This window comes from Indicator indicator, chromosome 13 (genome assembly GCF_027791375.1).
Source record: "Indicator indicator isolate 239-I01 chromosome 13, UM_Iind_1.1, whole genome shotgun sequence".
Taxonomy (NCBI): Eukaryota; Metazoa; Chordata; class Aves; order Piciformes; family Indicatoridae; genus Indicator; species Indicator indicator.
The window spans coordinates 17,444,016-17,461,731 of NC_072022.1; the positions used below are offsets into that span (position 1 = coordinate 17,444,016).

The window sequence follows — 17,716 nt, forward strand, 5'->3', positions numbered from 1 at the left end:
AGTGTTACTGTACAGGTACAGCTGGAGCAATGACCCTTCCATGATGTGTGTACACTGGAGCTCTGTGGTTGTTAGGTTCTCTCTAAGAAGGTTCAGCTGGAATAGACTTGACCCTGCTTCCATACCATTGGGAATGGATGTGATCCCCATCTGCAGCTCCTTCACTCCCCCTTTCCAAACCAGGTGGAAACGAGCCGGCTGGTTCTTGGCTTTATCAACTCCCGTTTCCACCTGCCTCTTTTGTTGCTGTCTACGACAGATCCTGCTCTGTCCTGCTTCAGTCTGTGTGGCTGTCCTTCTCATCCTTTGGAGGCAGCAGGTTTGACCTGGCTGGAGAGCTGGTGGCTTTCTTGATCACCTCCATCCACCTGGCAAGAAAGGACAGGAGAATTGCTCAAGCCTTCAGCCCTTTGGTTATGAGCTGTACCCCTCTTTCACCAAGCCACACAAAACAACTCTTTCTTTCTTTTATAATTCTTTTAGAAAACAAACTCTCCCCATCAACAGCTTGAGGTGTGGTAATTCGACATTTTTACCTTGACATCACTACATGAGACACCAGGGGCTTAAAGAGCACAGCCCAGCTATCTCTGGTAATTCTCACCACTCTGTGATGTTCTCTTCAGGAAAAGGAAACTATGTGACACCTCCTCCAGAAAATCACGCTCCAAAGCCACCACCACTACACTGCACAGCATGGCTGCCTGTCCAGGTAACAGTTCACCAGGGCTTTGAGCCTGCAGGGAGCTCTCCTGAGAGCACAACATATTCTTGGGGAATGTACAAAAAGTGTTTCCCAAGGAGCAAAGGCTAACAACAGGTTTCCTTACTCCATGGATTGCTTTTCTTACAATGAATTATATAACAGACATGTTCATATGGCCTGGGCAGCTGGATCTAGTTGGAGGTGTCATTGCAGGGGGCTTGGCCAAGGTGACCTTTCAGGGTCCCTTCCAACCCAATGCAATCTGTGCATCTGTGAATATGGAAGAGAGCAATGCAAGAGTGGAAAACCCAAGACAAACATCCCCTGGGAATTCGACGTTTTTACCTTGACATGAGTACATGAGACACCAGGGGCTTAAAGAGCACAGCTCAGCTATCTCTGGTAGTTCTTATCAGTCTGTGATGTTCTCTCCAGGAAGAGGAAACTATGTGACACCTCCTCCAGAAAAATCACACTCCAAAGCCACCACCACTACCCTGCACAGCTGTCATGTTATGGGTAAGACCCCACATGGGCCCATCTTGGAGCTCCAGGACTCTTACCTGGAACTGTTGGACAAGCTGAAGGTTTGCCCCAGTGCCCTGTGAGGACTGGCACTGACACAGGCTCAGAAAGCTAAAGCAATTGATAAGGTTAATTTACTAAAGCAACAGACACAACAGATCTGGGACTGTTGGTGATAAATACACTGACTGCAAGTGATGGAGCTTGAGTTAGTGAACCCTCAGCACCATCTCTCACAGCTGGAGACCAAAGCTTTGCCTCAGTGCTGACCTAGAGCAGAAATGCAGCAGAAGTTCAGACAAGGATTGAATGCTCAGCTCCTACCAACAAGGGGTCCCTGCCTTGGGTGGCGGAAGAAAACCACAAGCCATTGACTATCCTCATCCCTGATAAATCCACAGCCCTTTCCCCTCGCAGAGGTGCTCCTCTTGTGTTCTTTCATACCCTAACTCCAGCTGTCCCTGCCTTGTAGGTGACATTTAGCATGATTTGGGTGGAGAGCTGAGTAACAGAGTCATCTCTGTTCAGCATGTGCTGCATTCGGTTCATTACCACACTGAGCAGCATCAACCTTGATAATAAAATTGCAGTTACTTAGGCAAAGGTCTTTGCTCAGGCACCCTGGCCTGCAAACTCTGATTTGAAGCTGTGTGGTTTGCTGCTTTAGCCTTGCCTCAGGAGTTGTAGCCAAAACAGGGCTGGCTTCTCCTCACAAGGCTCCCTCCTTCAGCTGCTTTGTTACCGAGAGCGTGCTGTAAGGTATTCAGGAGGGGAAAAGAGGGCTCTGGGTGATCAACAACCAGTGATTGAACAGCATGTCCCATACCAGGATAGACAGAAACCAGGAAGTTACCTCTCAAAGGTGTATTTGCTCTCAGCCCTGAAGAAATACACGTGGGACTTGAACTGCAGCTTGAAGACGAAATCCTTGTGAATGCCATCTGCCTCGACAGGGGAGCTGACGGCGTAGCCCAGCAGCGGGAGGCTGGCCAAGGGGTAATCGTCCTGCAAGAGCACAACAGCCCAGCCCTGAGTGTAAGGCACACTCCACCCCCACACACACTCCCTCCTCTGTACTCTATGGGTAAGGTCTTTTACTTTTGTGTAGGAGAGAGCAGGAGGAGGAGCAGAATTTATCTTCTGAGAGGCTTCTGACAGCTTACAGCGAACCATTCCCCCAGCTCCTTTCACTGCTCTTACAGAGCTCCTTGCTGCTGGTTCCCTCCCTGATGCTGCCTTTTGGGCTCCCCTGTGGTTGCTGGTAAGGGCAACAATGCTCACGAAGGGTCTGGAGAACAGGTCTGGTGAGGAGCAGCTGAGGGAACTGGAGCTGTTTAGTCTGGAGAAAAGGAGGCTGAGGGGAGACCTCATTGCTCTCTACAACTCCCTGAAAGGAGGTTGGAGCCAGGTGGGGGTCAGTGTCTTCTCCCTAATAACAAGCAATAGGACAAGAGGAAAGGGCCTGAAATTGTGCCAGAGGAGGTTTAGGTTGGAGATTAGGAAAAATTTCTGTGTTGTAAGATTGGTCAAACATTGGGACAGGCTGCTCAAGGAGGTGGTGGAGTCACTCTCCCTGGAGGTGTTCAAGAAATATGTGGATGTAGCACTCAGGGATGTGGTGGTGTTGAGCCAGTGATTGGACTGGATGATCTTAGAGGTCTTTTCCAACTGATTCCCTCTTCACACCCTCTCTCTGGAACTCCAAGCACAGATCCACCCCAAAAATAGAAACATCCCTACCAGAAAAGGTGCTTTCAAGGTACCTGGATAAAACAAAGAGAGCTTATTGGGTCACTATCAAGCTGCTGCTGAAGGCACCACTGTCCTGTTGGACTGTGCTGAAGCCCAGCAGGGAGAGAAATGGAGCGAGGCTGTTGATTTCCCCCTCACTGCCATTAGTTGCTGCTTGAGGAGATGTTTTCTCCCTCACCCACAGAAAGCCAGAACCATTAACAGAACTGGAAATCCTGGTTAAATCCTGAAAGAAGGGTCCATGCCCTTAGGGAGAACAACTTTGCTCCTCTTCCACTCGGTACTCTCCTTCAAACAGCAGTGAGCTGCAGCTGGAGCAGAAAGCCAAGGACCTCCAGGCTGCCCCCCACCCCCAAAGCTTATAGTCCCAGCAGCTACCTTTGCTCACCTGGTGTGTTTTGTAGAAAAACAAGCAGAAGTTGGTGAAGACAACCCACAGTTTCTGCCAGCCATTGCTGTTCTTGAACTTCCTCAGCAAGTATCCAGAGAGCTGGTTCTAGCACAGAACAGAAAGAAAACTACGATGAAACCAACCACAGGTAGCTGTCCTTCAGAAGACAGCTGCTGCAGGTACAAAGCTTGCTGCTGCTTGACCTAACCACTCCTGCACTTCCTCCCCTGCTGTAAAAGGTGGCTGAGTGACTTTCTGTCTTCAGTTCACTAGCTCCCAACTGTCTTCTGACTAAACCAATGGTTTCTCTCCACCAGCAGCAAGTTCTTCTGCCCTGGCATGGCTGAGTACTTGGCACATCTCAATGCACAGGAGGGTACTGCACTGACCCATCCCTCGAGTGACCATTCGGTCGCTGGAGGCAAAGGTCAGTGAGTGCCCTCCTGTGTGGTCAGAGGGATGTGACAGCCAGGAGGACATCCAACCCTTCAGCCACCCTTCTGTATGTGCAGAAACACCAGGCAGGACACACCGAGCGAGAGGGAAAACAAGAGCAGAAGAGGAGAGAGGATGCCAGGGTTGTGGCCAAGCTACATGTGGTAGCTCCACGAAGCCAAGCCCAGCAGGCTGCAGGGAAAGTTCCACCTTGGAGTCAGAGCTTCTGAGTGCTTCTGTGGTGGGATAAAGGAATCTACAGCACAGAATGGCAGCAAATGGAGCAGATGTGCATGGAGAACCACTTTGGGAAGTATGAACTGGAGGAGATCCTGCATCACCAAGGCAAAGTTACAACTGCCCTGGCTGGCTGGGGCTTCCTCATGCCAGTACATGCAGGCTCACTGAGCAAACACAAGGTGAGCAGCAGGACACTTTCCTTGGCATCCCATGGCTCCTCCCCACCAGCACAGAATTTGAGAGGCATTTTTACCTGGATCATGCACAGGTAATCAGACAGGGATAGGCTCTGGTTCCGGTACCAACAAACATGGGTGATTGTGTTGGGCCGTTGGGCCTGGCCCAGCAAATAGCGAGGAGGAAGCTCTGGAGAAACAGCAAGAGAGCAGAAAACTGAGCAGAGAAAAGCAAGAGAGAAAGAGAAAACCAGCACATTAGGACAAGAGAAGTGATGCAAGAGAGGCATCTGTTAAAGGAAAATGGATTGTGAAAAACAATGTTGGTGTTAGAATACAGAACAGATGAAAGCGAGAGGGAGCTGCAAACCCAACATGATCAACCTCAGGGCCTGGAGCTGGGTGGCCTCATTACCCAAGGACAGAAGAGCAAGATGGTGGCTTTCACAAGGGCATCAGCAGGGGAAGGAAGGCTGGTCTCCTCCAAAAGAAAGTCCTTTTTTTGCCAGCTGAAGTGTCCAACCTGTGGACCCTAAGCCATGGTAACATCTCTAGGACTACCTTCACTGAGCTGATGGGTAGACTTTCTGCATCACAACACCCCAGGTGCTTCAGAGCCCAACTGTTAACTCCTTCCATCAAACAAAAAGTGCCCTGCCAGGAGGGCAGGGAAGGTAAATGCACAGATGCAGCACCCTACCCCACTGCTCTCTGTCTAGCTAGTGGCCTTCTTTTTCTAGTCTAGTTCTTCTTTTTCTGTCTAGTTGGTGATCATCTTCATGGTGTTTAGATCCATCCCACTCCTGGAAGACTTCCATGCACATGAGCCTCCAGGAAGGTGTCTTACCCAGCTGCCCTTGCCAAACTGCAGCCTACAGTAAAACCATGGTGCCAGTGCAAGCAGAGCTCAGTGTAAGGAATGCTGAAGAGACACTGGTCTCAAAATCCGCAGGATTCAATATCAAAATGTGCATGCCAGAGCAACATAGATTTCCTTTCTTATGTCAACTCTTCATCCTAGACTATATCAACTGCTACAGTATCCAAAATTTCAATCCAGAAGGATCATTCCTCTTACACAATGGCCTTACTAATGTCGATGGCATTATAATGGTATGTTGGCTCTTCATGAAGTCCTTAAGGCTAAGTTCTTATGCATGATGAGATGTGGTGCTGAGGGGCATGGTTTAGCACCAGACTTGGTAAAGACAGAGAATGGTTAGGGGGCTGATGATCTTAAAGGTCTTTTCCAACCAAAACAATTTATGATTCTATGATCAAGCCCGGCTGAGTGGTGAGACCCAAGGAAACAGCAGCCCAGCAAGGCACATCATAAATCCTTGTTCAGCATTAACACAGCACTGGCATAAAATGGCCCTTTCTAAGCTTGCTGCTCACCCTTGCTGTGAGGGAAGGGCAAAGAAGCTGTCCTCCCACTGAGCTTGAAGCACTCTCATTAATTCTAGGTGCAATATAGCAGCTAACCAGACCACAGTGCAGCAGAGTCAATCTCCAAAGGAAATATAATGGATAGGTAATTTAGCCTCCACCAAAGCTGAGGAACAAATCAGTCCTTCAAGATCATAGAATAGCTTAGGTTGCAAGGGACCTCAGAGATGATCTATTCCAACCTCCCTGCCACAGGCAGGGACGCCTCTCAACAGACGCAGCAGCTCAAGGCCTCATTCAACCTGGCCTTGAACATCTCCAGGGAGGAGGCATCCACAACCTCTCTGGGTAACCTATTCCAGCGTCCCACCACCCTCATACTGAAGAACTTCTTCCTCAGATCCAGTCTAAACCTACTCTCCCTCAGCTTCAAACCACTCCCCCTTGTCCTGTTGCTAGACACCTTTATGAAAAGTCCCTCTGCAGCCTTCTGTAGGATCCCTTCAGGTATTGGAAGGTAGCTCTACAGTCCCCCTGGAATCTTCTCTTCTCCAGGCTGAGTAACCCCAGCTCCCTCAGCTTATCCTCCTATCAGAGGTGCTCCAGCCCTTGGATCATCCTTGTGGCCCCTTCTGGACTTGCTCCAACAGTTCTATGTCCTTCAGAGCCCCTGCTGAAGCACAGCCCTGCTGTCAGGAGAGCTGTGCATGCAGACACAGACATGCAGAGAGGAGCCAACATGCAGCAGCCTCCCAGCGGGCTCCGCTCTCCTGCAGACGCAGAGGCACCGCTGAGGAGCAGGGGGAGATGGAGCGGATGGAGCATGAGCAGCAGCCGAGGGAGCCAGGAGAGGGAGTGACAGGACAGAGCTGTGCCCTGCAGGTACCTCGACAGCCACACTGTGGTCAGTCATGGAGATGCTGGTGTTGCGGTACCAGCACACGTGCACGGTTGTGTTGGCACGGTGGTGGCTCTGCCTGTCCAAGGAGCTACGAGAAGAGTGTAAGTCATCTTCGGACTCCTGCTCTAGAGAGACCTCATCAGAGGATCCTGGGGGAGGAGAATTTGGCAGCAGTTTAAAAGCGGGCAATACAGAGAGCAAGAGAAGCAGGGATTCCTGAGCAAAAACCTTTTCCTCTTGCACTGGTCCAGGCCTCAAGCAGGTCAGCTCCCAAGGGAGATCATTTTGGCTTTCATCACTCAGCTCTGCTTGGGACAGCTGACTCAACACTGTGTAGAACAAACAAACCAAGATCCCCACAATCCATATTCAGCTGATTCCTAGTGAGGAATCCAAAAAGGGACACTCCATGCTTCAGCACATCCATAACACCACCGGAGATGGACACAAGTATGCTGGGCTAAAACACTGATCTCCAAAGACCCCACATTTCTGGACAAGAAAATGCACTCCATGATTTTTCTCTTCACTGAGAAAAATCCAGGGAAGAGATAGATAAGAACCGTATCAAATTAACAGCTCTGCAACTGGAGCATCTTCTGCTGCATCTAAAGCTAGCAGGAACATCAGCCTAGGAAGACAAGCATAATTTCTTTTGATTAAAACCAAAGAGAAGCACAATTAACTCTCCATTACCATATGAGAGACTACAAAAATATTCCATGAATGTATAACTGAATTCACAACAGCAGAAGTGAAAAGGACTTGGCAACTGATGCCCTTCAGGAGGGCAGGAAACACCACTTACTGTTGGAGCGACTGCACACGGAGTTTTCCAGGAGCACGTCAGATTTCTCAGTAGATTTCTTGGCCATTTCAATTGCCATGTTTAGGTCTTCCATCCACTTCCTCATCTCCAGGCGGGTACTGCAAGGGAAAGAGGACGGAGCAAGCTCAGCGTGGCCCTTCAGGAGCTGTGAAAGCAAGGCAAAAGCAATGGAGACCACCTCACCCTGGAGCCCTGGCAGAGTGCTGGGCTGCTGGAGGAAGGCACAAGTCACTGTCCCATACAAGGAGCAGTCCCTCTCCATTAAATGCATTAAAATAACACAAAAATTCCTCCAGAGCATGAACCTTCCAGATGGGAAGCTGGCCTCACACAGCTTTCACCTCTACTTTCAAGCCCTGAATCCAGACTAAAATACCATTAAAAACTTGGACTTTACAGCAGAGAGTGAGCCAGGGGACCACATAATATCCCCCACTGGAGCTATTGGTTGCAGAAAAAGAATTATGTGGTCTAGATCTTGCTGTTCTTCATACAGTGGACTTCATAGCTGGTGGGTTATTTCAGACATGAAATCATTTCAGAAAGAAAGTTGCCTAGAGGAAAAGGACCTGGGGGTGTTTGGTTGACAGCCAGCTGAAGGTGAGCCAGCAGTGTGCTCAGGTGGCCAAGAAGGCCACTAACATCCTGGCCTGGATCAGCAACAGTGTGGCCAGCAGGACCAGAGCAGTGATTGCCTCCCTGTACTGGACACTGATGAGGCCACACCTTGAGTACTGAGTTCAGTTTGGGCCCTTTACTCCAAGAAAGACATTGTGGTGCTGGAGCATGTCCAGAGAAGGGCAACAAAGATGGTGAATAGAACTGGTGAGGAGCAGCTGAGGGAACTGGCGTTGTTTATTCTGGAGAAGACAAGGCTGAGGGGAGACCTCATTGCTCTCTGTAGCTCCCTGAAAGGAAGTTGGAGTGAGGTGGGGGTTGGTCATTTCTCCTTAGCATCAGGTGACAGAACAAGAGGAAATGGCCTGAAATTGTGCCAGGGAAGGTTTAGTTTGGAAATTCAGGAAAAATTTCTTTGCTGTAAGAGTGGTCAGGCATTGGAACAGGCTGCCCAGGGAGGTGGTGGAGTCACCACCCCTGGAGGTGTTCAAGAAACATGTGGACTTGGCACTCTGGGACATGGTTTAATGGCCATGGTAGTGTTGGGTTGATGGTTGGACTCAATGATCTTAGAGGTCTTTTCCAACCGAAACAATTCTGTGATTCTGTACTGGAAACAAGGCAACCTGAAAGACAGCACAGCTCTTAAAAGGGACGGAGGATTCACCTTACATTTCAAGCAAGTACAACACAGAGGGAGGAAGATGAGGACTTCTTCCACACCACAGTGTCTATTGCAGTGACAGGGCTCATGCTACACTGACAGGGTTGAGAGCTTTGCAGCTCATACCTGTGCAGCTGTGTCCATGGGTACGTGGCAGTGTAAGGATTTCCTGTAGACATGGCCACAGTGTGGCTTTTTTACTTCTGGCTGCATTCCCTGTGTGCACAGCTGCTGCTGCAGTGCTATACATAGCATAGTGTTTGCTTGGGTGGGGCTGTGGGACTCTCTTTTTGGTAACCATCTCTTTTTTCTTCCAAGTTTTTAATTTACACTGGAAATTCCACACATGGTCTAAGCCCAGCAGCAATTTTTTTTTTGGTCAGGTAGCATAAATAAAACAACCACCTCTGAACTGTTTCTAAGTCACGACAAGGTAAAAATTATGTGTACTTCTCCAAATTTAAGAACCTCGAATCATAGAATGCTTTGGGTTGGTTATTTGGGGTCTCGAAAGGTCATCTAGTCCAACCCCCCTGCAGTGAGCAGGGACACTGTTGAGAAAGCAAATCTAGTTGAGAGGCTTCCCTGCTCATGGCAAGGAGGTTAGAGCAGATGATCCTTAAAGTCCCTTCCAACCCAAGCCATTCTATGTCTCTAAGTTACATTGAAAAGGGATGGGCTTTCTCTCCAAGCCAGCCTTTAATTTTCCCCTTCCCTTCCCAGCTTCCTGCAAGAGATCCATGCAGGAATTCTCCCCCTCCTTACATTCATTTGCACGTTCTGGATTTTAATTCTTTTGGGGTCTCTAAACTCTGTGTGTTCAGATTCTGTTCTGCCTCCTGCTTTACAGCAGTTGTTTAAAAGCTGGCACTGGCAGAGTGGCATCCAAGAGGACAGCAATGTGTGTGCTTGATGACACTCCTTCTGAAGCACACTGCTGACAGAGGAGTTGGGAAGTGTCCTGTCCTGCTTTCCTGAGGAGGCATGAACCACTCCCCTGGCTCTGCACCCAACAAGCAAACAGGAACTCTTTGGAGAAGGCTGTCTATCAAACCTCCAGGCAACGGAGGAGAAGAAATGTTACCTTGCTGCCACCACGATGGTTTTTTGTGCTGAATAGACGGTGAAGCAATGTGGGACAGCCCATTCATTCTCACTCTCCTCCACCTGCAGAAAAAGAAAAACTTTTTCTCATCTCTACTAAGTGACTGATACTAACCTGTCCTCCTTGGCCTGCTAGGAATTTGAGTCAAATATGATTACAACCCAGCTGCACTAAGTGCAAACCAGCTACTATTTTTATGAACGCCACCTACTTCAAGTCTATTTTGGCTCTACATGAACATCTCTACTGTGCACCTCTATGGCTGCATCTCTAGCAGCACAGCACCACATCCAACAGCACAAGCAGAGGGTTCTGAGGAGGAGTCAGCTTGTTACTTACCGGTGGGTCGAGCACTATCAGCTGCAAATCAAGCACAGAAAGAACAGTCCCATTAGAACAGGGGAGTGGGGAGGCAGGAGGGCTGAGTACACACTTAAGTGTGTGCACAGTGGGAAAACACCAGGACAAAGCTCTGTTCTCACATCAGGCTCTCACAGCAGTGTGAAGATGAATGGTGAAAAGGGTGTGCTCAAGCAGTCCTGCTAATGCCATGGAAAGAACTTACCACCTTATCACCTCCAGACACCTTTGTGACAGGCAGGCTGCTGGCACCAGCCTGTGAGCAGCTTGTGGCTTTGCTCCTTGTGCCCTGAAGGAATGTCTCACCCTACCCAAAGAGAAGTCATTTCCTTGACACTGTGATGCATCTTGAAGGCACTTACCAACATGCCATGCAGAGGAAGATGTCCATGAATTTTGAACTGGTTTGTCCCTGTAACCCCCTTGCTTGTGTACAGTAACATATCTGAGAACTGAAAAAGTCAGGAAGGGTACAATCAATATTCTGAAGATAGCAAGTAGGGCAAATTACTTTTAGACAACTTTTTAAGGACATGTTGTTTAAAGGCCACTGTAGATGCATGAAAAAAAATGCCACTTCTTACTCAATTGAACTTACTTTTTTAAACCCACTATTTTGCTTACTTACAAGAGAGGTAATTAATTTTTCAAGCCCTATTAAAACTACGTGCTGTGAAGGAATTCAGCTGAACAGACACTATTGTCAGGCCACACTTGACCTAAAAATCCCTCAGAATGAGTTTTCAGGTACAATTGCTCATTCCCATTATGAACACATCACAAGCACAGCTGCACAACTTTATCTTGAAGACTTTGGCTTTATAGAAACCAGAACCAACACCCACCAGAAAGAACATCCTCTGCTGTAACCCCTTCTTGGTGAGCTTGTACAAGCAACCTTCCCGGATAAACTCCTGCGGGGGAAAATGAGAAGTTAGGCAAAGCCTCATCTTTCCCAAATACTGAGAATTTTAATGCCTGTTGTGTTTTTTTTTTTTTTTTTCCATCCCAAAGTACACAGAAGTTGATTGGTGCCCAGCAATTCTCGCTAACAGATTTGTTAAACACCCGATGACACCTTTCCTCCTGCCCTGTAACATGAATCAGCTCCTTGCTGCAGCCAGCATTTCAATCAATGAAGCAAGAGAAGGAAAAGGAGCAGAGTTCCTCCTGGAGACCAGCAGTTCACCTATTTATTACACTTACATCCCACTGCAGTGACTGCCATAGCATTCCAAAAGCATGCACGATGCTCCTGCACTTATGCTCAGTATATCTATCAAAAGATAACACAGAGAGGCAGTGACCACAAACACGTGGTTGAAAGGCACTTCCTGGCAATAAAACCAATAAAGGCTCTAAAAACTAAGCCAAGGTGCTCACCCTGCCAGGTGCTGTGAGGTTGTCTATGCCAATCAAGTCATGCTGAAGCTCTGTCAGCTTCTGGAAGTTCTCCAGGCGGATAAGACTGTGCTGCAGCTGAGATGTTATTTCTGTGACTTCCTTCAGTGCATCTGCAAGGAGATGGGCAAGGAGATGGGGATGAGAAGAGAGCACCCATGGAAGATGGAACCTGAAACTTACAGTCAAATTCAGAATAGTTGGAGGGGACCTACAATGATTGTCTAGTTCAACTGCAAATGCCATAAAGCATATTTTCCAGCTGCCTAAAAGCAAAAAGGAGACTAGCAAGCAACTTTATAGTGCTTGCTAAGCTGCCGAAGATTATTGTCTCTCTCATGTTATATTGCATATTAAATGTATTCATCATGTAGCCAAAAGTAAATTAAAGCCAACTATTTCTGCCAAAGATTACTTAGCAAATAAATGGATTTTAAGTATGCAAGCTCTTGACACTCTAAAGTAATCATTTTTGGTCATAGTTCTACTTAGAAATGAGGCTCCCTGGAGGTGTTCTAAACCAGGCCAGATGAAGCCTTGAGCAACCTGGTCCAGTGGAAGGTGCTCCCGCCCATAGCAGAAGGGTTGGAACTAGATGATCTTTAAGGTCTCTTCCAACCTAAACCATTCTTAATGATTCTCTGATTCCCACAGGGTGTGGGCAAAGCTTTATCTGTAGATAGGAATGGGTTCCTGCCTCGCACATACAGAGCTGAGTGCTCACTCACTCCGGCAATCTGCGAAGTCTCGGTGCTCTGCTGTGTAGTGCTTGCAAAGTCTGCCCAGGATCAACTTGTAGTGCATCAGTCTTTGGATTGGTTTGAGTAGAAATGTGTTGAGGGGCAGGTAGCAAACCTTCTGCAGCTCAAACTCCTTATAAACCATTTCCAGCTTCTTTAGGCGTTTGGTTGCTTTCTCCAGTTCTGTCAGGACCTCATCATGCTTCTGCAGGTAACTGGTAAACTCCTGTTGAATCAGACAAAAGATTATTTGGATCATAGGAAAGCAGTCTTCAACAGATTGATCTCCAGTGGCTGAACATGAGCCAGCGTGTGCTCAGGTGGCCAAGGCAGCCCACAGCATCCTGGCCTGGATCAGCAATAGGACAGCCAGCAGGACCAAGGCAGTGATTGTCCCCCTGTTGTCAGCATTGGGGAGGCCACACCTTGAATACTGGGTTCAGTTTTGGGCTCCTCACTCTAAGAAGGACATTGAGGTGCTGGAGTGTGTCCAGAGAAGGGCAAGAAAGCTGGTGAAGGATCTGCAGAACAGGTCTGGTGAGAAGCAGCTGAGGGAATTGGAGTTGTTTAGTCTGGAGAAGAGGAGGCTGAGGGGAGACGTTGATCTGCTGGCCTTGCTTCTTTTGATGTAGCCCAGGATGTGATTGGCTTTGTGTGCTGTGAGAGCACATTGCTGGTTCATACTCAGCTTTCCATCCACCAGCACCCCCAGGTCTTTCTCCATAAGGGCTGCTTGCAGTCCACTCACAGCCCAGCCTGTATCCCTACCTGAGATTGCCCCAACCCAGGTGCAGGACCTTAGAATCATAAAATGTTAAGGGTTAGAAGGGATTTTTGGAGATCATTGAGTCCAACTCCACTGCCAAAGCAGGATCACCTAGGGCAGCTCACACACAGATATGTCTTGAAAGTCTCCAGAGGAGGAGACTCCACAACCTCTCTGCGCAGCCTGCTCCAGGGCTCCAGCACCCTCACAGCAAAGAAGTTTTTCCTCATGTTGATGTGGAACTTCTGTGTTCCAGTTTGTACCCACTGCACCTCATCCTACCACAGGACACCACTGAGAAGAGCCTGGCACCTTCTTGACACCCACCCTTCAGATACTTATAAACATTAGTAACATTCCCTCTCAGCCTTCTCTTCTCCAGGCCTTGTACTTGGTTTTGTTGAACTTCATGAGGTTAGCATGGGCTCACCTTTCCAGCCTGTCCAGGTCCCTCTGGGTGACATCCCTTCCCTCTAGCACGCTGACCACACCACACAGCTTGGTGGTGTTGGCAAATTTGTTAAGGGTGCCTTGACCCCTTCCAAAACAGAGTCTCTACAGGGGAGAACTTGGCTTGAGCAAACACAGGAGAGCTGGTGAAGCTCATGAAGTAATCATTCTTCAGCTCCTGCTAATTAGCCAACAACCACCCCCTTTTCTGCAGGTAAATAAGAACACTGGTATAAAGCCTTGATGCAGCTGTTTTGTTTGCTTTTAATATGTTTATCAACAATTGCTTGCAAGTCACTTCAAGTTTAGTGGGAACACCAAACCTTGAACTCTCCTCCCTGATAAAAGGGGGGAAAAAATGACTGAAATAACGCTGAGGCTCCTTTATTTTCATCCTTTACCTACCTTCAGAGCACGCATATTCCTGAGCATGATGTCTCCAATGCGCTGATAATCTCCTTTCATGGCAGCATTGTTTTTTCCTTCCCTGAAACACAGGGAAGAAGATGAAATGAGCAGGCACAGTACATGGGAGATGCTGAAATTCCTCCCTCCACCTTCCGTTGTACTTCACAGAATGAAGGAATGGTAGGGGTCGGAAGGGACCTCCGGAGATCAACTCCAACCTGCCAAAGCAGGGTCACCTAGGGCAGCTCACACACAGGAATGCCTCCAAGGGTGCCTTGAAAGTCTCCAAAGAAGGAGGCTCCACAACTTTTCTGGGCAGCCTACTCCAGTGTTGTGCCACCCTCACAGTAAAGAAGTTCCTTCTCACGTTTAGATGGAACTTCCTGGGTTCAAGTTTATGCCCATTAGCTCTTGTCCTGCCACTGGGGACCACTGAGAATTTTTGGCCCATCTTCCTGACACCCACCCCTTAGATATTTGTGAGAATTCATGAGATCCCCTTTCAGTCTCCTCCAAGCAAAACAGCCCCAGCTCTCTCAGCCTCTTCTTATATGAGAGATGATCCAGTCCCCTCAGCATCTCTATGGCCCTGCACTGGACTCTCTCCAGTAGTTCTTTGTCCTTCCTGAACTGGGGTGCCCAAAACTGGACACAGTACACTAGGCAAGGCCTCATCAGCACAGAGTAGAGGGGGAGGAGAAGCAACCTTGACCTGCTGGCCACACTCCTCTTAATGCACCCCAGGATGCCACTGGCTGCCTTGGCCATGAGGGCACATTGCTGGCTCATGGTCAGCCTGTTGTCTACCAAGACTGCCAGGTCCTTTTCCTCAGGGCTGCACTCCAACAGGTCAGCCCCCAACCTGTACTGATTCATGGGATTGTTCTTCCCCAGATGCAGGACTCTACACTTGCCCCTGGCGAATTTCAGAAGGTTTCTTCCTAACCAGCTCTCCAGTGTGTTGAGATCATCCTAGATGGCAGCACAGCCACCCCTCCCAGTTTGATAACATCAGCAAAATTGGTGAGGGTCCACTCTGTCCATTTGGGGTCTTTCCTGACCTAAATGATTCTGTGGTTACAGAATCTGGTGTACAATTCATACTGCTCCAGGATATTATGTGCAAGACAGTGCTTGAAAACCAGGGTTTGCAAAATGTGCTTAGTAGGGGTTTATTAAAATGATAATTTCTGAAAAGACTTTTTCCTTCATCCTATGCACGCAGGGATATCAGCGTAAATACTGATTAAATATGGTTTTGACAAGAGGATGGAGGAAAAGCTACCCCACTCAAAAGCTTACCAGAGTGACAGCCTTTGCTCAATCTCTTTCAGAAAGCCTCGGTGAAACTCATAAATTGGGTCTATGTTGGAGAAGAGCAAAGTCATCAAGCCCTCAGGCATGGCATTCTCCTTGAGCACGGCACTGCGGAACCACTGCCGGAGAGACCAGAAACCCTGAGACATGGCTCTGGGACACACATTCATGGCTAGCACCTAAAGTGTCTGCAGGGATGGAGGAGAAGGGGAAAACTCAGGGGGAAGGGAAAAACTCAGGGGGAAGGGAAAAACTCAGGGGGAAGGGAAAAACTCAGGGGGAAGGGGAAAACTCAGGGGGAAGGGGAAAACTCAGGGGGAAGGGGAAAACTCAGGGGGAAGGGGAAAACTCAGGGGGAAGGGGAAAATCAAGGGGGAAGGGGAAAATCAAGGGGGAAGGGGAAAATCAAGGGGGAAGGGGAAAATCAAGGGGGAAGGGAGATTTAGATAATCTAAGATGTAATTTTTTTTTCCTTGCCAATCACCACAAATATGAGGCTTATGATTGGATCTGGGCACAAGCAAATTTCTTAATGCAATGATGAGATGGTTGATACCAGCTCTAAATTACAGTCATCACCACGTGGCCACCACAGTTGATGTCACACCACTGCCTTCACTTCAGCACAGATAAAACTGCTCCTTCAGAAAACCTGGAGCCCTGTGCAAGTCATTCAGTAGCTGGAGACATCCTGCTGCGTATCACATAGAATCATAAAATGATTTGGATTGGAAGGGATCTCTGGCAGGGACGTGTGCATTTCAGAACTCCTCCGAGGTGCCAGATATTTCCCCATCTTTGAGGAGACAAGATGGGAAGGCTATAAGAGGAATTTGAGGGAGATGGTACCCACTGAGAGACCTCAGCTGAAGGGACTCAAATTTCTCTTAGCTGAAACGAAAACATTAGCTTATAGAAAAGCAACACTCCAGTGTTCAAACCTGGAGCGAAGAATCAAAAAGCTCTTCAAGAAAAAGAGTTTGAAACCTAAACAAGGGTTTGGGAAAGCCAAACGACCTCCAAACAAGGACTCACTTGATAATTCTGCGACAAAGGAGGCAAAAAGGAAAGAAAAAAGAAGCAACAAAAGAAAAAACTCCTCAAACCTCTGTGAGCCTTAATATGCTTTGCAATTGTCATCTGCTCGTGCCATCAGAAGGCACACAGACAGAAGCTTCCCAAGGAACACCACAGGGATGGTGGCTGGATTACCATGGCAGAGCTGGCGGCAATGACTGTCACTGAGACTGAATGCAAAACATTTTTAGGCCATCCCTGCTGACAGTTTTCAGGAGGGAAGTTTGCCTAAGACATCAAAATGCCACGAGATGCAGCTGTTGGAGTTAATGGTAGAAATCTACACGAGACATCTGCAGTCCCACGTGAGGACCTGTGTAACCAGAAAGGTAACACCTAGATAGCTCACAGGTTATGGTTTATCATAGGACTTCTTTTTTCTGTCACCTGGAAGAAATTCCAAGTTTTTCCAAATTACCAATTACAAATCTGTTAAGAAGAGGAAAAGCATCGAAGAGAGTTAAAGCCCCTTACCACTGTAATCACTTCCAGGTCCTTCAAATAGGTCCGCTCGGTAGCAAGGATCTCCTTTGCTATGAAGTAGGCCTTGTCAGTTGGGTAGCGCTGGAAGGACAGGCAGGAACTGGTAAGTATTCAAACAGAGAGTCATAGAATTGTTTTGCTTGGAAAAGACCTCTAAGATCATCAAGTCCAACCATCACCCTAACACTACCATGGCCATTAAACCATATCCTCAAGTGTCACATCCACACGTTTCTTAAGCACCTCCAGGGACTGACTCCACACCCTCCCTGGGCAACCTGTTCCAATGTCTGACCACACTTGCAGGAGAGAAATGATCTAACAATTTTAGAGGTCTTTTCCAACCCTAATGATTCTATGAAATAGAATACAGAGAAATACAATGTGGACAGCATTCTGTCAGATACTCCAGAATCATGGATTCATTAAGGTTGGAAAAGACCTCTAAGATCAAGTCCAACTGTCAACCAAACACTTCCATGCCCACTAAACCATGTCCCGGAGTGCTGTGTCCAGACATGTTTTGAACACCACCAAGGACAGTGACTCCACCACCTCCTTGGGCAGCTTGTTCCAATGCTTGACCTGAAATTTGTTTTCCATGTCTAAAAAAGTAGTCAGGAACATATGGAGCAACACATATACAGGCACAAACTCATTTATTTCTCCTGAGTCCATCTAAATGCTTGGAGTAACTGCTTGAGAAAGAGGAGCTGGTTGGACTAGAAGATTTCAAGAGGTCCCATCCAAACTCAGCGATTCTGTGGTTGCAGATTCCTCTCATGGCTAACAACCACTCCTGACATGCTGCAGTGTGGATAAGAAAGCACATGTGAACCACACACTGACATCTGGCCATCTCCATCGTTTTGAAGAACTCTGGAGACACACAAAGCCTCTCTGCTTAAAAAAACCCACACCACCAGAGGACAGCATGAAGTGGTGCTTCAGCTTTACAATGCAGACTACAGGAGGCTTGCTGC

At 47.9% G+C, this 17,716-nt stretch overlaps 1 protein-coding gene across 2 annotated transcripts in view; it reads right to left on the minus strand.

Annotated features, from left to right (window-relative positions):
- Window positions 1-277: 277 nt before the first annotated feature.
- The window catches only part of FARP2 (FERM, ARH/RhoGEF and pleckstrin domain protein 2), a 66,106-nt gene continuing 48,667 nt past the window's right edge, over window positions 278-17,716 (minus strand). The window contains exons 14-27 of one of the 2 annotated variants that reach the window (XM_054385834.1): window positions 16,725-16,814; window positions 15,159-15,292; window positions 13,854-13,935; window positions 12,221-12,458; window positions 11,475-11,605; window positions 10,937-11,005; window positions 10,454-10,543; window positions 10,071-10,091; window positions 9,711-9,793; window positions 7,324-7,442; window positions 6,501-6,664; window positions 3,372-3,479; window positions 2,085-2,236; window positions 278-368 (exon numbers count right to left, since the gene is read on the minus strand). In XM_054385834.1, coding sequence (XP_054241809.1) covers window positions 278-368; window positions 2,085-2,236; window positions 3,372-3,479; window positions 6,501-6,664; window positions 7,324-7,442; window positions 9,711-9,793; window positions 10,071-10,091; window positions 10,454-10,543; window positions 10,937-11,005; window positions 11,475-11,605; window positions 12,221-12,458; window positions 13,854-13,935; window positions 15,159-15,292; window positions 16,725-16,814 — 1,572 coding nt within the window. The remainder of the gene's footprint in view (window positions 369-2,084; window positions 2,237-3,371; window positions 3,480-6,500; window positions 6,665-7,323; window positions 7,443-9,710; window positions 9,794-10,070; window positions 10,092-10,453; window positions 10,544-10,936; window positions 11,006-11,474; window positions 11,606-12,220; window positions 12,459-13,853; window positions 13,936-15,158; window positions 15,293-16,724; window positions 16,815-17,716) is intronic. The other variant, XM_054385835.1, reaches the window with a different exon arrangement.